Here is a 17,190-nt window from a genome sequence, read left to right on the forward strand (position 1 = left end):
AATTTGATTCAGTTGACCCCCTCCGTCAAATATAGCCGTTAAATTCTAACAAAAATGCCTAAAAAGACCAAATTACCATTTGATTTTCATTTAAAAATGGAAAATCACACTTTACCCCTTAAAGGTTCAAGCCATTTTCAATTTAACCTCTAATGTTTCAAAAATTGCAATACACCCCATTAAAGTTTCAAAAATTTTCAATGTGGCCCATCCATTAACTATTTTCGTCCAATTTGATTGAAAATTGTTTACGTGCTAGGCACATGTATTTTTTTGTCTTAAATTTTTAAAATTGTCTCCATGTATTTTAATAAATTCTAAAAATGTCCCTAAGTCAAACCAAAACTAGGAAAAACAAAAAATAAAAGCTGTGTTTGCCAATAGACCGGGCCCGCACTGTAGCAGGAACGGCATTGTAGCTACAGTGCGGCTACAATGCCGGTCATAAATGGGGTCCACTAACACAGGCTGCAGCACTCTTCTCCAAATATTATTTGCACGGTTCCATCCCATTAACCCAACCACCCATCTAACTCAACCACCACATAACTCCACTCAATTTCAACGACAAAAAAGAAGAAAAAAAAAACACCCTGAAACTTCTCCCACATTTTTGAAACCGCCCTCAAGCATTTTCATTCTCTCAAACTCCTTCTTCCTCTATACATAGACCCAGACCAGAATACCCATCTTTCCATCCTCAAAATCCTTTCTCTTTCTCTGTATGCAAACCCAGGAACGTTACCTTCTTTTTCTTCTTCTCCAAATTCCTTCTTCTTCCTCTTCCTCTGTACGTTAACCAACCCCCCAACCCACAAATGCAGCCTAGCCAACTAAACCCACTGTCTTCTTCTTCTTTGAACCCACCTTATCTGTGGGTGCACTTTGTTTTCTGGCAAACCGTGTGCGTTGCAAATGTGATTCAATGGCTTCCACAGCATCTCGGGGAAAAAATCTGCAATGCCCTCCTACATGAGCTTGGCCCTTGGATTCCATTTTAGAACCTTTATACTGTCGGTAAGTTTTCGTCTTGTAAATCCAAAATTTGGTCGTCTTTATATTTCAAGAGACGTTGTTTTTGAGGAAAAAAATTTTCCATTCTTTGTTACAAACAATTCCTACTCATCTGACACATCTCAAACTTATCCTCTATCTACACCTATTTTGGCTCACATACCAACTCCTTTATCTTCTCCAAATGCCCCACAATCCACGCATCACACTCAATCTCTCTCTCCTCACATGCATTTGTCTCCTACCACAACACAACCATATCCCACGCATCCCGCTCAATTTCTCTCTCCTCACATGCATTTGTCTCCTACCACAACCCAACCTTATCCTCCTGAAACACAAGTACACCCTTTACATTACACATCATCCTCACACCTTATCTCCCCTTCCAACACGCCAAATCTTCCACATATCTCACTCACTCAAAATGACACCATGTCTTTTCCATCTAGTTCCCATGAAACCACACGGATTCAACCCATTTCCCATGAAACCACTCGACCCTTTTCCAGTTCTCATGAAACAACATAATCATCTCCTAGTTTCCAATCAACCAAACCTGCTCCAAATACTCACCCCATGACTAGAACAGCCAAAAACAACATCACCAAGCCAAAGAAATTTCATGATGATTCTCCCAAACACCCCCTTCCCCATGCTCTTTTGATTGCAGGAAATTTCAAGGAGGTTGAACATGCATGCTACTCTCAAGTTAGCACAGATGCAAACTGGCATAAAGCCATGAATTCCGAATTTGACACTCTTCTTAAGAACGACACATGGTGTCTTGTTCCAGCGTCGGAGGCACACAATTTAGTTGGGTGCAAGTGGGTTTTTTGGATCAAGAGGAAGGCAAATGGCTCCATTGATAGATACAAGGCCAGATTAGTGGCCAAGGGCTTCCATCAACAAACTAGTATTGACTACGAAGAAACATTCAGTCCGGTAATAAAACCTACTACGGTACGTTTGGTTTTGTCCATTGCAATCTCCTCTAGTTGGTCTATCAAACAGATTGAAATTCAAAATGCTTTCCTTCATGGTATTTTAAATGAAGAAGTTTATATGTCTCAACCTCTTGGTTACTCTCATCCTTAGCATCCCAACTATGTATGTCGCCTTCAAAATGCCCTCTATGGTTTAAAATAGGCACCACGAGCCTGATTTCCTCGGTTGAGTAACAAGTTATTGGATTTTGGATTTCAAGCATCTAAGTCTGACACTTCTCTATTTATTTATAAATCTACTACACTCACCATGTTTGTATTGATATATGTGGACGACATAATCATAATTAACTAGCTTAGACTCTACAGCTATTGAAAATCTATTACTTCGGATGAAGTCTGATTTTGGTGTAAAAGACTTGGGTAATTTAAATTTTTTCTTAGGTATTGAGGTCTCTCTGGGTCAGGATGGCATTTTTTTGTCTCATCAACGTTATATGCTGGATATTCGTAAGAGAACAAAAATGACTGATGCCAAACCTATTTGCACCTCAATGGCAACTTCTGTGCATTTATCTTTGTTTGATGGTGAAGTTTTTAATGATCCTACACTGTATCGGAGTACTATTGGTACTCTTCAATACCTTTCAATCACAAGACCCAACATTGCTTTTTCAGTAAATAGGTTTTCTCAGTTTATGCACAATCCACGATTAAGTCACTAGCAAGCTGCAAAATGTCTCTTGAGGTACCTCAAACAAACCATTCAGTTTGGATTAAAAATCCAAAAGTGCTCTTCTCACACACTCCAAGCATTTTTTGATGCGGATTGGGCTGGATGTCGTGATGATCGTCGTTCTACAAGTGAATTTTGTGCTTATCTTGGAAAAAATCTTATCTCTTGGAGTTGCAAGAAACAAGCAACAGTGGCATGTTCAAGCACTAAAGCTAAATACAAATCTTTGGCCAACACTGCAGCTGAACTCTCATGGCTAAAATCTCTATTGGTTGAACTTGGAATTGTTATTTCGACACCTCCAATTTTGTGGTGTGACAATATAGGGGCAAAGTATCTTGCCTCAAATCCAGTTTTTCATGCTCGAACTAAGCATGTGGAGATAGATTTTCACTTTGTCCAGGACATGGTAGCATCCAAATCCATTGATATTCGTTTTATCTCAACAAAAGACCAAGTAGCAGACGTCTTCACCAAGCCTTTGTCAGCAAGCCATTTTTCTACACTCCGTAACAAGCTCAGAGTTGTTGCACCCTCACTAAGCTTGAGGGGGCATGTAAAGGATAATCCATCATCAACAGTTTTGAATTCAAATATTCAAGATATACAAGATAAGAGGAATGTTTAAATACAACCTCTTTAGATAAGATAATATCATTTTGTAATTAGTTAAAGATAGGATTGTAATCCTAGAGCAAGTACATGCTGTTACATTGTAAACAGATTTTATCTATATATAAAAACTGCCTTTACCAATTGAAGGTAAGGTAGCAAAGTAGATATTCTTGAGTATTAACATACGTTAATGTGCATTGGTATTCTTAGTTTGTCATATGTTAGTGTTAATTGGTATTTTTTTAGTTTCGTGTCCGTTAATGTGCATTGGTATTTGGAGTTTGTCATACGTTAGTGTTCATTGGTATTTTTTAGTTTCTTATTCATTAATGTGCAATGGTATTCCTAGTTTGTCATACGTTACTATTAATAGGAATTTTTGAGTTTCTTGTTCGCTAATATGCATTGGTATTCTTAGCTCGTTATACGTTACTGATAATTGAAATTTATTAGTTTCTTGTTCACTAATGTGCACTGGTTTTCTTAGTTTGTTTTTCGAAGTTACTGGTAATTTATATTTTTTAGTTTCTTGTTCGTTAATGTGAGGTATCGTCATGGTTTTTGTCATGGTGCTACATGTGGGGTATTTCCTTCAATCATTAGTGAAGGGCAAATAGGCTACCTCTAGACCATTTGCATCGAGCATTTTACGACCACAAAAATCAATCTCAAATGTATGATTTTTATTAGTCTATAAAATACATTACTTATACATTGCATTATTATGATGATTAATGTATAGTGTTATCTCATTCACTGTCTACAATATATTTACACATATCATACTATCTCATAGATGTCCACGCACGGGATACCTCGCAAATCACCCCGTATGCACCTAGGCCCAGGCAATAATCACGCACCAAAAGAGGTTGCCAAATGGATTCCTGACTACGAGCTTCAATTGCTATATATCCTGCTGGACAAGGCAACTGTTGGCATAAAATCCCCATACCCCCAAAAATTGGTCAATGAGATCACAACCAGTCTGAACAACTATAGTCGTCCACGCGAATTCACATCCAACCAGGTAAAGAATAAAATTTAAAAATTTAAAACTAATTACATGAATTTCTCAGAACTCTTGAAAGGGGATATGATCTCGGGTTTTGGTTGGAATCTAGTGACTTGTTGGAAGTCCCACATTGCCTGGGTATGAAGGAGATGAGCCATTAATAAGGATGAGAGGAAACCTCAACTCCTGAGCTAGCTTTTGGGTTGAGTTAGGCCCAGACCTATTTCTAACATGCATCTTGTTGATTGCATGTTTGTCATGGTATCAGAGCCTAACCCAATTGGCTGTGGCCCACCGTCACCCATTATCGCACGTGTTGGTTTGGATGTCCTCCCGCTACACATGAGGGGGCGTGTTGGGAGTCCCACATTGCCTGGGTATTAAGGAGATTGTCCATTTATAAGGATGAGGAGAAACCTTAACTCTTGAGCTAGCTTTTGGGTTGAGTTAGGCCTAAGACTTATTTCTAACATGCATCTTGATGATTGCATGTTTGTCATTAAGGAGATGGGTCATTTATAAGGGTGAGGGAAAATCTCAACTCTTGAGCTAGCTTTTGGGTTAAGCTAGGCCCAAGCCCTATTTATAATATGGTATTAGAGCCTAACCCAATTGGCTGTGGCCCACCGTAACCCATTGTCCCACGTGTTGGCTTGGATGTCCTCTCGCCACATGTGAGGGGGTATATTGGAAGTCCCACATTGCCTGGATATTAAGGAAATGAGTCATTTATAAGGGTGAGGGGAAACATCAACTCTTGAACTAGCTTTTGAGCTGAGTTAGGCCCAATACCTATTTCTAATAAATGTTGTATTTGCCTCGGATGCAAATTGGGAACAACTGAAATATGAATACCTCTCATCTCCTTTCTCACAATCCATTACAAATTTTAACAATCTCAACTACTTATTTGCAACTGACCATCAAGGTAAAATTTTGCAGGAATACCATGAGAAGTAGTCACGTTTTAGAGGCAGTGGACCACCGTACTTTGATCTCATTTGCAATATATTTGTTAGAACAACTGCTACTAGGGAGTATGGTCATGCAAGTACTAACACCCCACTTGTTTTAGACGAGGGGGACTGGGGATTTGACTTTAATACCCCAACGCCATTCATCGACTTGTCAGATGGTGACGGTGCATCGGCACCAAAGGGTCCGTCCAAGTCCAAAGGGAAACGAAAAGTATCACATAGTGGGTTACGTGACTCATGTGCCAGTAAGCGTGCGTCCATAGAAGACAAAGAGGTTAAGGCTTTAAAAATTCGACTGGATGATATGTTGGGCGAGGTTCAAATTATGAAGGAAGGCGTATCGAGAAGGTCATGTGCATTTAGCATAAAGATGGACCCTGTTGAGGTTGCAATGGACATACTTAACGAGATCAACAAAGAGTTAGACATACCTGATAATAAATTCTTTCAAACTTCCCACTATATAACTAACCCAAATTGTGCAAAGATGATTATTAAAATGAATGATGCATCTCAGAAGAAGTGGCTACTTAAATATATTTGATAGGTCCATCTGAGATAGTTTGGTAGGAGGTGTAGGATTAGCTTGCCTTTACATTAGAACCCACTAACTAGGATTGAATGTTTTAGGACAATTTCTTAATTTTTAATTTGACCTGTATGCACTCCTATGTTTAACTCTCAAGTGTTTTCTTGTAGATTGGTTATATATACATGCATTTTAGCCTACTCTTTATTAGATTGTCTTTTAGATTTTATTTAGATTAACCTTAATTATTTGTATATTTTCTTCATGATACTTCATTTAATGTGTGATTTGAATAAAAACCTATTTAGAATATGAACAAACAAAACTAATTCACTCGATTTGAATGTCGTAGGATACGTAGACATGAGTGAGGATTTTATGGATGACATAGACTCGTATGACATAGACGAGGATGACAACTGGGTGGATGACATAGACATGGATGAGTGGGGACTTGACAATCCAAACTATATTTATGAACATTGGTATGATACACTGGAACAATCTTTCCTACCATCGATCCAGATGCCGACGTGGGTGATGTAAGCGATGATGATGGCATGGATGATGTAATGGTCAATTTGGCCCTTTATGTGTGATGGAGCTAAAAATCATGGGATTGCAACTAGAACTGCATGAATTTGAATTTGGGTTAAAAGGTCAGCGTATGAGAGGTATACCTCAAAGGACTTCTGGCTTCACGGGAGCGATGTGGGTACATCGGGTGCTTCACAATCCTAATCGAAATACGTGCTATGAGCGATTTAAAATGTGGCCAGCCACCTATATTGCTCTTTGTAACACATTAGAACATAATGAGTTTTTATGCAGCACCCGAGCTGTCCAGGTAACAGATCAACTGGCTGCATTTTGTTTGGTCATGGCACAAGGTTGGTCAGCACGATCCGTGGCTGACAGGCTACAACGCTCAACATTCTTCGTAAGCATTTATGATAGAAAATCGGCAAGAGCACTTTGTTAATTGGAAAAATCAATTTTACAACCCAATCATGTTCCACTACTGCATCCCAATGTTGTCAATAACGCTATGTACTACCCATGGTTTGCGGTAAGATATCAAAACACTGTATTTTACGTTTTTTGAAAGGATAAATGGATGATATCATGATATTACTATTTAAAGACAAAATTATTTGTTGTGTGCTTCAACTATGTTCTTACTGTTAACACCACTCCTACTTTCAGGATTGTATTGGAACAATTGATGGAACACAAATAGATGTGCATGTATCACGTAAAAAGCATATTCACTACTGAGGTAGGAAGTGCACCACAACTCAAAATGTCATGTGCATTGTGAATATGGATCTTTGCTTTATTTATGTTTATGTTGGATGGGAAAGGAGCATGCATGACGCACGTATTTTCACAATGTGCGTTAACAATTTAAGGTTAAAATTTTCGACTCCAGTAAGAGGCATTGTACCATATCAACTTCTCAAAAATTACAAAATAATTTGTTCTTATGGTCAACAATTTGAATAAATTAACTAATGATTAATTACATATTATACTTCATTTATAGATACCTACTACTTGGTGGACTCGGGTTATAGTTTATACTGAGGATTCTTAACACCTTTTAGAAGAGAACGCTACCATCTTCAAGAGTGGCAAGACTAGTGTGACGACTTGCTTGATTAAAACGTGACTAAATTTTTTTTTTTTCTTCTTCTTCTCCTTGTTCTTTCTTTCTCATGGCCAGCAGCAGCTCTCTCTCTCTCTCTCTCAATCTAGGCCGTATGTGTTTGTGTGTTGAAGGAGAAAGAGTGAAACAAAGGGAGAATGGGGAAAATGGGGTGAGATGGGGTGGAGGGGGAAAAGAAAGAGAGGATTGGGAGGGCTGCTGCACGTGGGACCTACCAAAAAGGCTTGCCTTTTTGCATTTTTTTTAAAAAAAACTAAGGAGATAATGTATCTCCAATGGCCAATGACAATTTGACATGTGGCATGAGATAAGATTCTCTTTATATTTTAAAGCTCCAACTATTTAGAATTGTAAGATTTACCCCCACTACCTTTAATTCATCTTTCTTAATTTTATATTTCACCCCTACCATTTATTTCAACTACAATTTACCCATACATATAATTATTTACCACACTAAGAATTATTATCCTAATACCGTTAACCCATTTTATTTATTGATCAATTGTCACACTAACATTATTATTAGTTAATCTCTTTATCACTTAAAACTTATATTACATAAATATATCATCGTTAAATAATATTGTTATTATATTATTATCTCCCAAATATTATTATTATATCTATTATTCTAAATCATCCCATGTGCAATTTATCACATTAATTAATTTAGATTACTATGAGGTTATTAATAATAAACTTAATAATTATCTTGGACGTTACATCCCTCCCTCCTAATAAAATTTCGTCCTTGAAATTTAGATCATACTTCACTAACATGCTTACAACCAAGGCATACTTCAAACTTCATCAATGTGCATTTATATTGTATTGTAAAACATGTAGGTACCTAGGTTCACTCGAACAAATGAGGATATCGCTTGCGCATATCCCGCTCTAGTTCCCACGAAGCTTCCTCGACATTATGGCTTTGCCGTAACACCTTCACTAGAGGTATAGTCTTGTTCCTCAATTGTTGCTCCTTATGGTCAAGAATTCAAATCGGAACCTCTTCATAAGTCAAATCCGGTTGAATGTTAAGTGGCTCATAGTTGATTATGTGCAACGGGTCATGTACACATTTCTATAACTGAGATACATGAAACACATCATGTATTCCAGTCTTGCAAGATGGCATCTCAACTCTGTATACCAAGGGGCCAACAACACCCGTCACTTGGAACAAACTTCATACCCCAAAAATGCTACTTCTTCTAACCATAATTCACACTTCTTGAGCTTGGTATACAACTTCTTTCCTCTTAGCACATCCATCACTATCTTCAAATGCTCTTCGTGCTTCACATAATTAGTCGAATAGACTAATATGTCGTCGATGAATATAACAACAAAGCACTCAAGGTACTTATGGAATACTCGATTCAATTCCTAATAGTCTATGCACAATCGCATAGACCCATCCTTTTTCCGACAATCAATCTTGGCTCCGTACTTTGAAAGCCAATTCATACAAAGAATAAAATTAAATCCGAACATACCAAACACCGCTAACCTTGCCGGTAAAGTCCTCCCTCTTAAGAGAATAGGACAATTTTTCACACATTTACTACATGTGACTACACTACCAACGGGCGTAGATAGACTTATATTTTACTCTAGTGGTTTTGAGCTCAAATCATATAGCTTCACATATGCGGATAAAATGAATGAATGTGAATAGCACCTAAGTCAAACAATACACAAACAAGGCTACCATACAAGGAAATGGTACCTATGACAACGTTGACATTGTTCACCTCCGTTGTAGCATTTCCTAGAGTGAGGGAGTAGACACGTGCCTGAGTAGGCTGCCTAGGCTGGTAATTGATAGCTAATGGTCCCTGACTCCTTGAAGTGGCTTTCAAACATTCCTTGGCATAGTGGCTTGTCTTGCCACATTAGTAGCAGCTATTTGTTCCAACCATGCATACCCTTGGATGCGATTTCCCGCACTTGCTACATGGCAGATTTCTCGGGTTTTCGTAGCTTAGAGGAATGTTTCTCCTCACAAGTGCCTCTGAACTACTACCACCCACAGTTTGCCTTTTGGGTGAATGCACAGCTTCCGGCATCGACCTCTTCTTCTGTACATACTCTGCAGCTGCTTCCTTAATAGCTTGCGCAACTATCATGGCAGTGTGCACAGCCTTAGAGTATTCATTGATTTCGAGGATAGAGATCCTTTCCTTGATGCGCGCCGATAAACCATCTAGGAGCTTTTCAGCTTTAGCCCGATCATTAGGGATAAGTGTGGGGGCATACCTCGACAACTCCCTAAACTTTGTGGAGTATTGGGAGACAGTCATGTTGCCCTGGGTGAGGGTTAGGAATTCCTTGGCCCACAGCTATTGTTGGACAGGAGGAACATATTGTTTGTAAAACTTCTCTTTAAAGTGCGCCCATGTTATTGGGACACCCTCCCCTAATTGACCTTTCAGGTTGGCCCTTGTGGTCTTTCACCACTTGGATGCTTCACCTTTAAGTTTCAAACCCCCATACTCTACCATCTCTGCATCGGTACACTTAAAGGCTACCATCAACTTCTGTGTTGTTGCAAACCAGTAATCAGCTTCCCTAGGGCCTTCATGCCCTGCAAACACTTGTGAGTTGTGCTTAAAGAAAGTCTTAGAAGGACACCCTTCTCTTCTCCCCTGGCGTTGATTGACCATAATCTCAGCCATATAACGTGCTGCTTCTGCTAAGGAGTGTGCTATCTCAAGAACACCCGGCGGTGGAGGAGGAGGAGGAGATGGAGGTGGTGGAGGCGGTAACCTTTCACAACAATCCTGTTTAATCCTCTGCCTCCCATAACGACGTGGAGGTTGTCTCGGTGGCATCACTCTGCAAGGTTGTGCAAGTCAATGCAGAAGAAACCACATAGACAACAACATATCGCAAATAAGCATATAGAGCAAATCTACGATACGCCCACACAAACAAGACAATCATAATCGCATAAAACTTTGTCCTATTAGATTTTCTTAAAACTTTTAGGATTCCTACAGCTCTGGTGTTATTCTTAAGCAAACACTAGACTCAAATCTATTAACCTAGTTGCTCATGATATAATAGTTACTATGGTAACAAGTTCCCTACAGAACTTGATACCATTCGCTCTGATACCAAATTCTATGACAACCCGCTTGATTAAAACGTGACTAAATATTTTTTTTTCTTCTTCTCCTTCTTCTTTCTTTCTCACGGCTAGCAGCACCTCTCTCTCTCTCTCTCTCTCTCTCTCTCACAATCTACAGCTCTTTTTCTCTCAATCTAGGCCGTATGTGTTTGTGTGTGGAAGGAGAAAGAGTGAGACAATGGGAGAATGAGGAAAAGGGGGGGGGGGGTGCTGTGCGTGAGATGGGGTGAGGGGGAAAAGAAAGAAAGGAGAAAAGAAAGAGAGGATAGGGGGCTGCTACATGTGGGACCCACCAAAAAGGCTTGCCTTTTTGCATTTTTTTTAAAAAAACTAAGGGGATAAGGTATCTCCAATGGCCAATGACAAATTGACATGTGGCATGGGATAAGATTCTCTTTTTATTTTAAAGCCCCAACTATTTAGAATTGCAAGATTTGCCCCCACTACCTTTAATTCATCTTTCTTAATTTTATATTTTACCCATACCATTTATTTCAACTACAATTTACCCATACATATAATTATTTACCACACTAGGAATTATTATCCTAATATCGTTAACCCATTTTATTTATTGATCAATTGTCACACTAACATTATCATTAGTTAATCTCTTTATCAATTAAAACTTACATTACATAAATATATCATCGTTAAATAATATTGTTATTATATTATTATCTCCCAAATATTATTATTATTATATCTATTATTCTAAATCATCTCATGTGCAATTTATCACATTAATTAATTTAGATTACTATGAAGTTATTAATAATAAACTTAATAATTATCTTGGACGTTACAATGGGGGCTTACCAATTAATAAAAGGGAATGATTTAATAGTAGACACGCGTCTTTGAGGTCAATTGTGGAACGCGCATTCGGAGTGTTGAAGAACCGTTTTCCCGTCCTAAGGAAATGCCTCTGTACCCAATCTGGTATCAGCGATTGTTTGTAATTGCTTGTTGTACAATACACAACTTTATTCGAAAACATTTTAAAGTGGAAGACAAATTATTTAAGAAAGCTCTAAAAGGTTTGAACTCGTGGGTTGATGTTACCGTGCTACAACAAGGGGTAATGGTCCCATATATATCACGTGGGTTACAACCAAATTAATCAAGCGACAACACGAGATATATGGGAAAAAATTCGAGATGCACTGGCCCATTATATATGGGAACATGACAGTTTCGAAGAGTAATGGGTATGGACAATGGAGTGGATGCCATTTTGGTATTTTGTGTTGGCCATTGTCAGCTTGTTAGATTTCGTTGTTGTTTTGTAATGTGCCCTATGGTGCATTTTGGTACGTAATTCGTATTTTGGATGACTGATAGTATGTGTGAAAGTGGCACTTTCAATTATTACATTTGAAAAGTAGTGGACATGTATACGACGTTTGATATCATGCATATTGTTTGTATTGGAAGTTAGTTGAATTTGCAATGGTTGGTTTGTTTGTTGTTTAGTTATTATTTTTAATATAATCATTTGGTGTTTTTGAAATTACACTACTTGTGATATTTGTTTAGCCGTTTTGTAGATTATAATATATCGCACGATGCACATCTCACTGCAAAGGATTGTTTGGATGTATTAGGCTGATCTTAACAATAAAGAATAATAATAAGTACCAAACAAAAATGACCAACTGCTTAATTGTAACTGCATACTTAATTACAATAACGGTAATCTCACAACTGGAATACATATAGTTATATAAATTTTAACATATGTTTACAGATTAATTTACAAGGACCCAAAAAATGATGAAATATAACCGCAAGATGCTACCAAACCTAACTTTAACTGCCTAATGATTGTGTCTTTGCTACAAAGTTTAACAGTCATCATTGTATTTTTTGCAGTAAGCTCAGGCAAAATCTCGCAATAGATTTGACATGATGGGTCGTCATACCACTCGAAAAATTTGCAGTATGGTTCTCCCTGGCATATTTTGGACATCCAAAGTATCTTCTACCATGGTTTTTTTCGGACCGTAACGTTTTCATATATGAGGTCAAGCCACAAAAGCATTGTCTGGGTTCACTGTGATTGTGTATGGAAGAGGTCGATGAGTTGTCGAACACCTAGCAAATCGGTAATATAAAAAATTATCTACTTACAACTTGATAGAGATGCAATTACTAGGCTCATGTACAATCAGTACGTAAGATAACGAAAATTAACCCACTAACCTTTGTAGCAGATTTAGTTTGGGTAGATGGCCGTATTGGGTGTTTCGAGCTCTCGTGACTCATAATGCTACACATAATGTTAAATTCATTGGCAAAATCAGAATTGTAGTTCAGATGTGTTAAAAAAAAAAATGATTGTTCAGTTTGTTAAATTTTTTGCAATTATAACTACATAGATAAATAAGCATTTGAACAAAAATGATCTATCATTCGAAGAGATGCGAAATAACTAATGGTTACTGCCAAAGAAGTAACGATTACTGTTGTGTTCGGCAAGAAATATAATTGCAAAATTTTCATACGTAGGTTACACAATTAATATCATGAAGCAAGTTTAATTTGTTAATGGCTTCTCTTTTAACTTTATATCCAGAAATTGGCTTGTCAATCGGTTAAACCATTATTTAGCAATCTATTTACATGGTAAGAATCACAACCCAAATTGTTGATCAGCACTTATCATCAACCCAACATGGATTGCAATCAACAACAAAAATAAATAAGTTAAAAACACCAATAAATAATGGGCCACTAAGCCTTAATATAAACACTAATTTATACACAAATCCTACTTATCAACACCAATTTATGTTACTAACCTCGTCGGATAGTCAGTCAGAGAGTGATTAAATCCATTTCATGGTTAAAAATATTTGTACGAGAGGCATCATTACACAAAATAAGCACGTTTACAAAGCAAGATACAAAGCACTAGCTTGAGATAGCCACCATAATAAGAAAAGAATACAAGTTTCAAAGACAACAATAATGATCAACCAACCCGTGTCATATTTTTTTTTTTTTTACATACTACTATACCTCCTACGAGACAAATATCTACCTGTAGTGACATGTATTTAAGCCCAATTGAAAGAGTAGACCGAAAACCTATAATCACATCTGTTAATATGTTAATGGCTTTTCTTTTCACTTTATATCCAGAAAATTGGCTTGTCAATCGGTTAAACCATTATTTAGCAATCTATTTAGATGGCAAGAATCACTACCCAAATCATTGATCATCACTTATCACCAACCCAACACGGATTGCGATCAACAACAAAAATAAATTAGTAAAAAGCACCAATAAATAATGGGCCACTAAGCCTAAAGATAAACACTAATTTATACACAAATCCACAAATCCTACATATCAACACCAATTTATGCTACTAACCTCGTCGCACAGTCGGTCAGAAAACATGGTGCACCCACAGAGAAGGTGGGTTCAAAGAAGAAGAAGACGATGGGTTCAGTTGGCTAGGTTGTGTTTGTGGGTTGGGGGGTGGATTAACGTACAGAGGAAGATGAAGAAGAAGAAGGAGTTTGGAGAAGAAGAAGAAGAAGAAGGTAACGCTCCTGGGTCTGTGTATAGAGAAAGAGGAAGGATTTTGGGGATGGAAAGATGGGTATTCTGGTTTGGGTCGGTGTATAGAGGAAGGAGGAGTTTGAGAGAATGAAAATGCGTGGAGGTGGTTTCAAAAATGTGGGAGAAGTTTCAGCTATGCGAAGGAAGAAGAAGTTTTAGGGTTTTGTTTTGTTTTGTTTTTTTTTTGTTTTTTTTTTTTTTTTGTCGTTGAAAATGAGTGGAGTTATGTGGTGGTTAGGTTAGATGGGTGGTTGGGTTAATGGGATGGAACCATGTGAATAATATTTGGAGAAGAGTGCTGCAGCCTGTGTTAGTGGACCCTATTTCTAACCGGCATTGTAGCTACAATGTCGTTCCTGCTTCAGTGTAGGCCCGATCTGTTGGCAAACACAGCCAAAAAAAATAATAAAAAATTGGGCACCCCCATTTGCCTGGGTGGCCAGCAACCCCCTTGGGACATCTGGCCACCCCCAATTCGGCCATTTGGGAGTGGGCGTTTGGGGGTGGCCAAGTGGCCAAAGGGGGCGGTCGGCCACCCCTCATGGCTAGTGGGGGTGGCTCGCCACCCTCAACCCTGCCTTTTGGGGTGGTCATAGCCACCACCCTTTGGCCACTTAGGGGTGGCCCTTTGGGGGAGGTTCTGGCCACCCTCATTTGACCACTTGGGGTGGCTTGGGTGGCCAAGCCACCCCATGGCCAAAGGGGTGGCTATGGCCACTACCAATTTTTTTTTTTTTTTTTTTTTTGAGTTTTTTTAATTAAAAAGTAAAATTGTAAAAGCAATTTAGTATTTTTCATTATTTCCGTTAAAGAAAACGGAAATGGTTAACAGATGGGCCACATTAAATTTTTTTAAAACTTTGATGGGGTGCATTGCAATTTTTGAAATATTGGAGGCTAAATTGAAAATTATCTGAAATTTTGGGGGGTAAAGTGTAATTTCCCCTTAAAAAAAAAAAAAAAAGGTCCAAGGTGACCCTACCGTGGATCACCTTTTGACCCGTGGGTCAAGCCAAACTCACGCTGGGTCACCATGGGTCTTTTTTAAAAAAAATTTGAAATTAAGAATAAATTTAGAATTTTATAAAAAAAAAAAAAAGTGATATAAACGTCATTTTATCACTTTTAACGTTTAAAATCTGACGGAGGGTAGTCAATTGAATCAAATTGAAAGTTCAGTAGATTAAATTAAGAGTTTTTTAAATTTAAGTGGTCTTTTCAAAATATACAGTAGTTTAGGAGCCTAAAGTGTAATTTCTCATTATTATTATTATTACTATAAATGAAGCATCAATCTTTATATAGCAAAAACTCAAGAATTACAATTGCTCTGCACTTACAATATTTTGTATAAAAATTGGACTCGCTGCTAGCCACACTTTATTTAGAGACTGATGGATTGCTTCTTTTGCTAATCAATGAGCTGCTTTGTTCGACTCCTTCCATATGTGTGCAATCTTCAACACTTGAAGACTGTTCAAGTTGACCCTCGTGTCATCTAGCAATTGACCATATTAGCTCCAACACGTTCCCTCATTACGCAAAGCTTGGATTAATTATGAAAAGCTATAATAGCCATGTAACCCATTCTTTAGTCCTCTTTTCTAAGTAATGCTACAAGTTACTCTTGTGTCTCTTCAATAATGATGTGGCTCTTAAAATCACTATTGAACTTATGATGATCATTATTGAATTTTGATTAAATTGTGTTTTTAAAAGTCACCTCATTATTAGAGGAACACAAAAGAGACTTGCAGAATTACTCATATTTTCCTAACCCACTCTTTGATCCTTATTAATTAACCCTCTTGTAGTATTATCATAAGACAAGTGGGTGTGCTCTCCGTACTATATTCTTTGTTTTATAAGAAATTAAGACGTATATAAAAAAGTGTAAGGCTCTCCCGATACATAGGAAATATACATGAAAGAAACACCTAACAAAGAGGAGAAAAAAGAATAAATAAATTATGAAAATTAAGCACAAAAGGAGATACAAAAACCGTTGTCTTAAGATAAAGAATTTAAAAGAAAAAAAAAAAAAATATATATATATATAAAAGCTCCTCCAACGTTCATTCGCGATTTTCAAAACTCTTATCATTCATTTCAATCTAAATACAGGTAATTAAAAGTCATATTAGGTACCATAATTTTAACCCTGGAAACTGGTTTGTGCACGGCAGGGCGGACTGGTCGGGTTGGGTGGTTTTGGCCCACCTCTATCTAACACACCGAACAATGTTAAACAAATTTCAGGTCTCAAGGTTATGCTCTTAATACAAGAACCATCAACAGTTTACCTTAATAGTTAATACAATCATAAAATAAATGGGTAACTTCACTTTAGATCTCTGAATTACCATGCGATTTGACAAGCCCTTCAAACTTCAAAACTTCTCAATTTGAACCTATAAACTTTCAATTGCAACATAGAGACTGAAACTACATTTCATATTTTGTGGCAATGTCTATCGGCTATGGACGTATGGAGTGTAGGGAATGCAAAATTTCAGAAGAGTTCTTATGCTGGGCCAAATTTCCTGCAAGTCGTTGAAGGTATGTTCCGGAAGTGCAGTATTACGGAATCCCAACAATTCGTGGGAGTAGCTTGAAGGATATGGCATAGGCGAAATGAGTTGGTTCATGGAGCTTTGTTTATGCACCCAAACACTGTTCTACAGCAAGCTTTACAAGCTTCTAAGGACTTCAAAAACTCTCAATTGGGGTTGCTTCGTGAGAGCTCCCCTCCTGACCCCAGTAATTCTCTCAAATGGCAAGCTTCTTCCTATTGATGGTTCAAGGTGAACTGGGATGCAGGAGTTGACAGGAGGAATGGGAGGCTGGGCCTAGGGGCAGTTGTTCATGACCATTAGGGGAATTTGTGTGCTGCGAAAAGCCTGTCACACCCAGGTTTTTTGGATCCCATATCAGCGAAAGCTTTGGCTGCGTTAATGGCCATTAACCTGTGCAAA

General features: G+C 37.8%; 1 protein-coding gene across 4 annotated transcripts; it reads left to right on the top strand.

Annotated features, from left to right (window-relative positions):
* The first annotated feature begins 1,081 nt into the window (after window positions 1-1,081).
* LOC132178932 (uncharacterized mitochondrial protein AtMg00820-like) lies at window positions 1,082-12,599 on the top strand. Of its 4 annotated transcripts, none has more exons than XR_009439872.1 (2): window positions 1,082-1,977; window positions 6,186-7,059. XR_009439872.1 is itself a non-coding variant. In XM_059591518.1 (2 exons), the coding sequence occupies exons 1-2, from the start codon at window positions 1,594-1,596 to the stop codon at window positions 12,517-12,519; spliced, it is 387 nt and encodes a 128-aa protein (XP_059447501.1). In that variant the 5' UTR covers window positions 1,086-1,593; the 3' UTR covers window positions 12,520-12,599. The 4 variants fall into 4 exon arrangements, 1 of the variants encoding a protein (XP_059447501.1); XR_009439873.1 differs by having other exon boundaries at window positions 6,195-7,059; XR_009439874.1 differs by lacking the exon at window positions 6,186-7,059 and adding an exon at window positions 2,640-3,499.
* The last annotated feature ends 4,591 nt before the right edge of the window (window positions 12,600-17,190 follow it).

The sequence above is a fragment of the Corylus avellana genome, chromosome ca4 (genome assembly GCF_901000735.1).
Source record: "Corylus avellana chromosome ca4, CavTom2PMs-1.0".
In the NCBI taxonomy this organism is placed as follows: domain Eukaryota; kingdom Viridiplantae; phylum Streptophyta; class Magnoliopsida; order Fagales; family Betulaceae; genus Corylus; species Corylus avellana.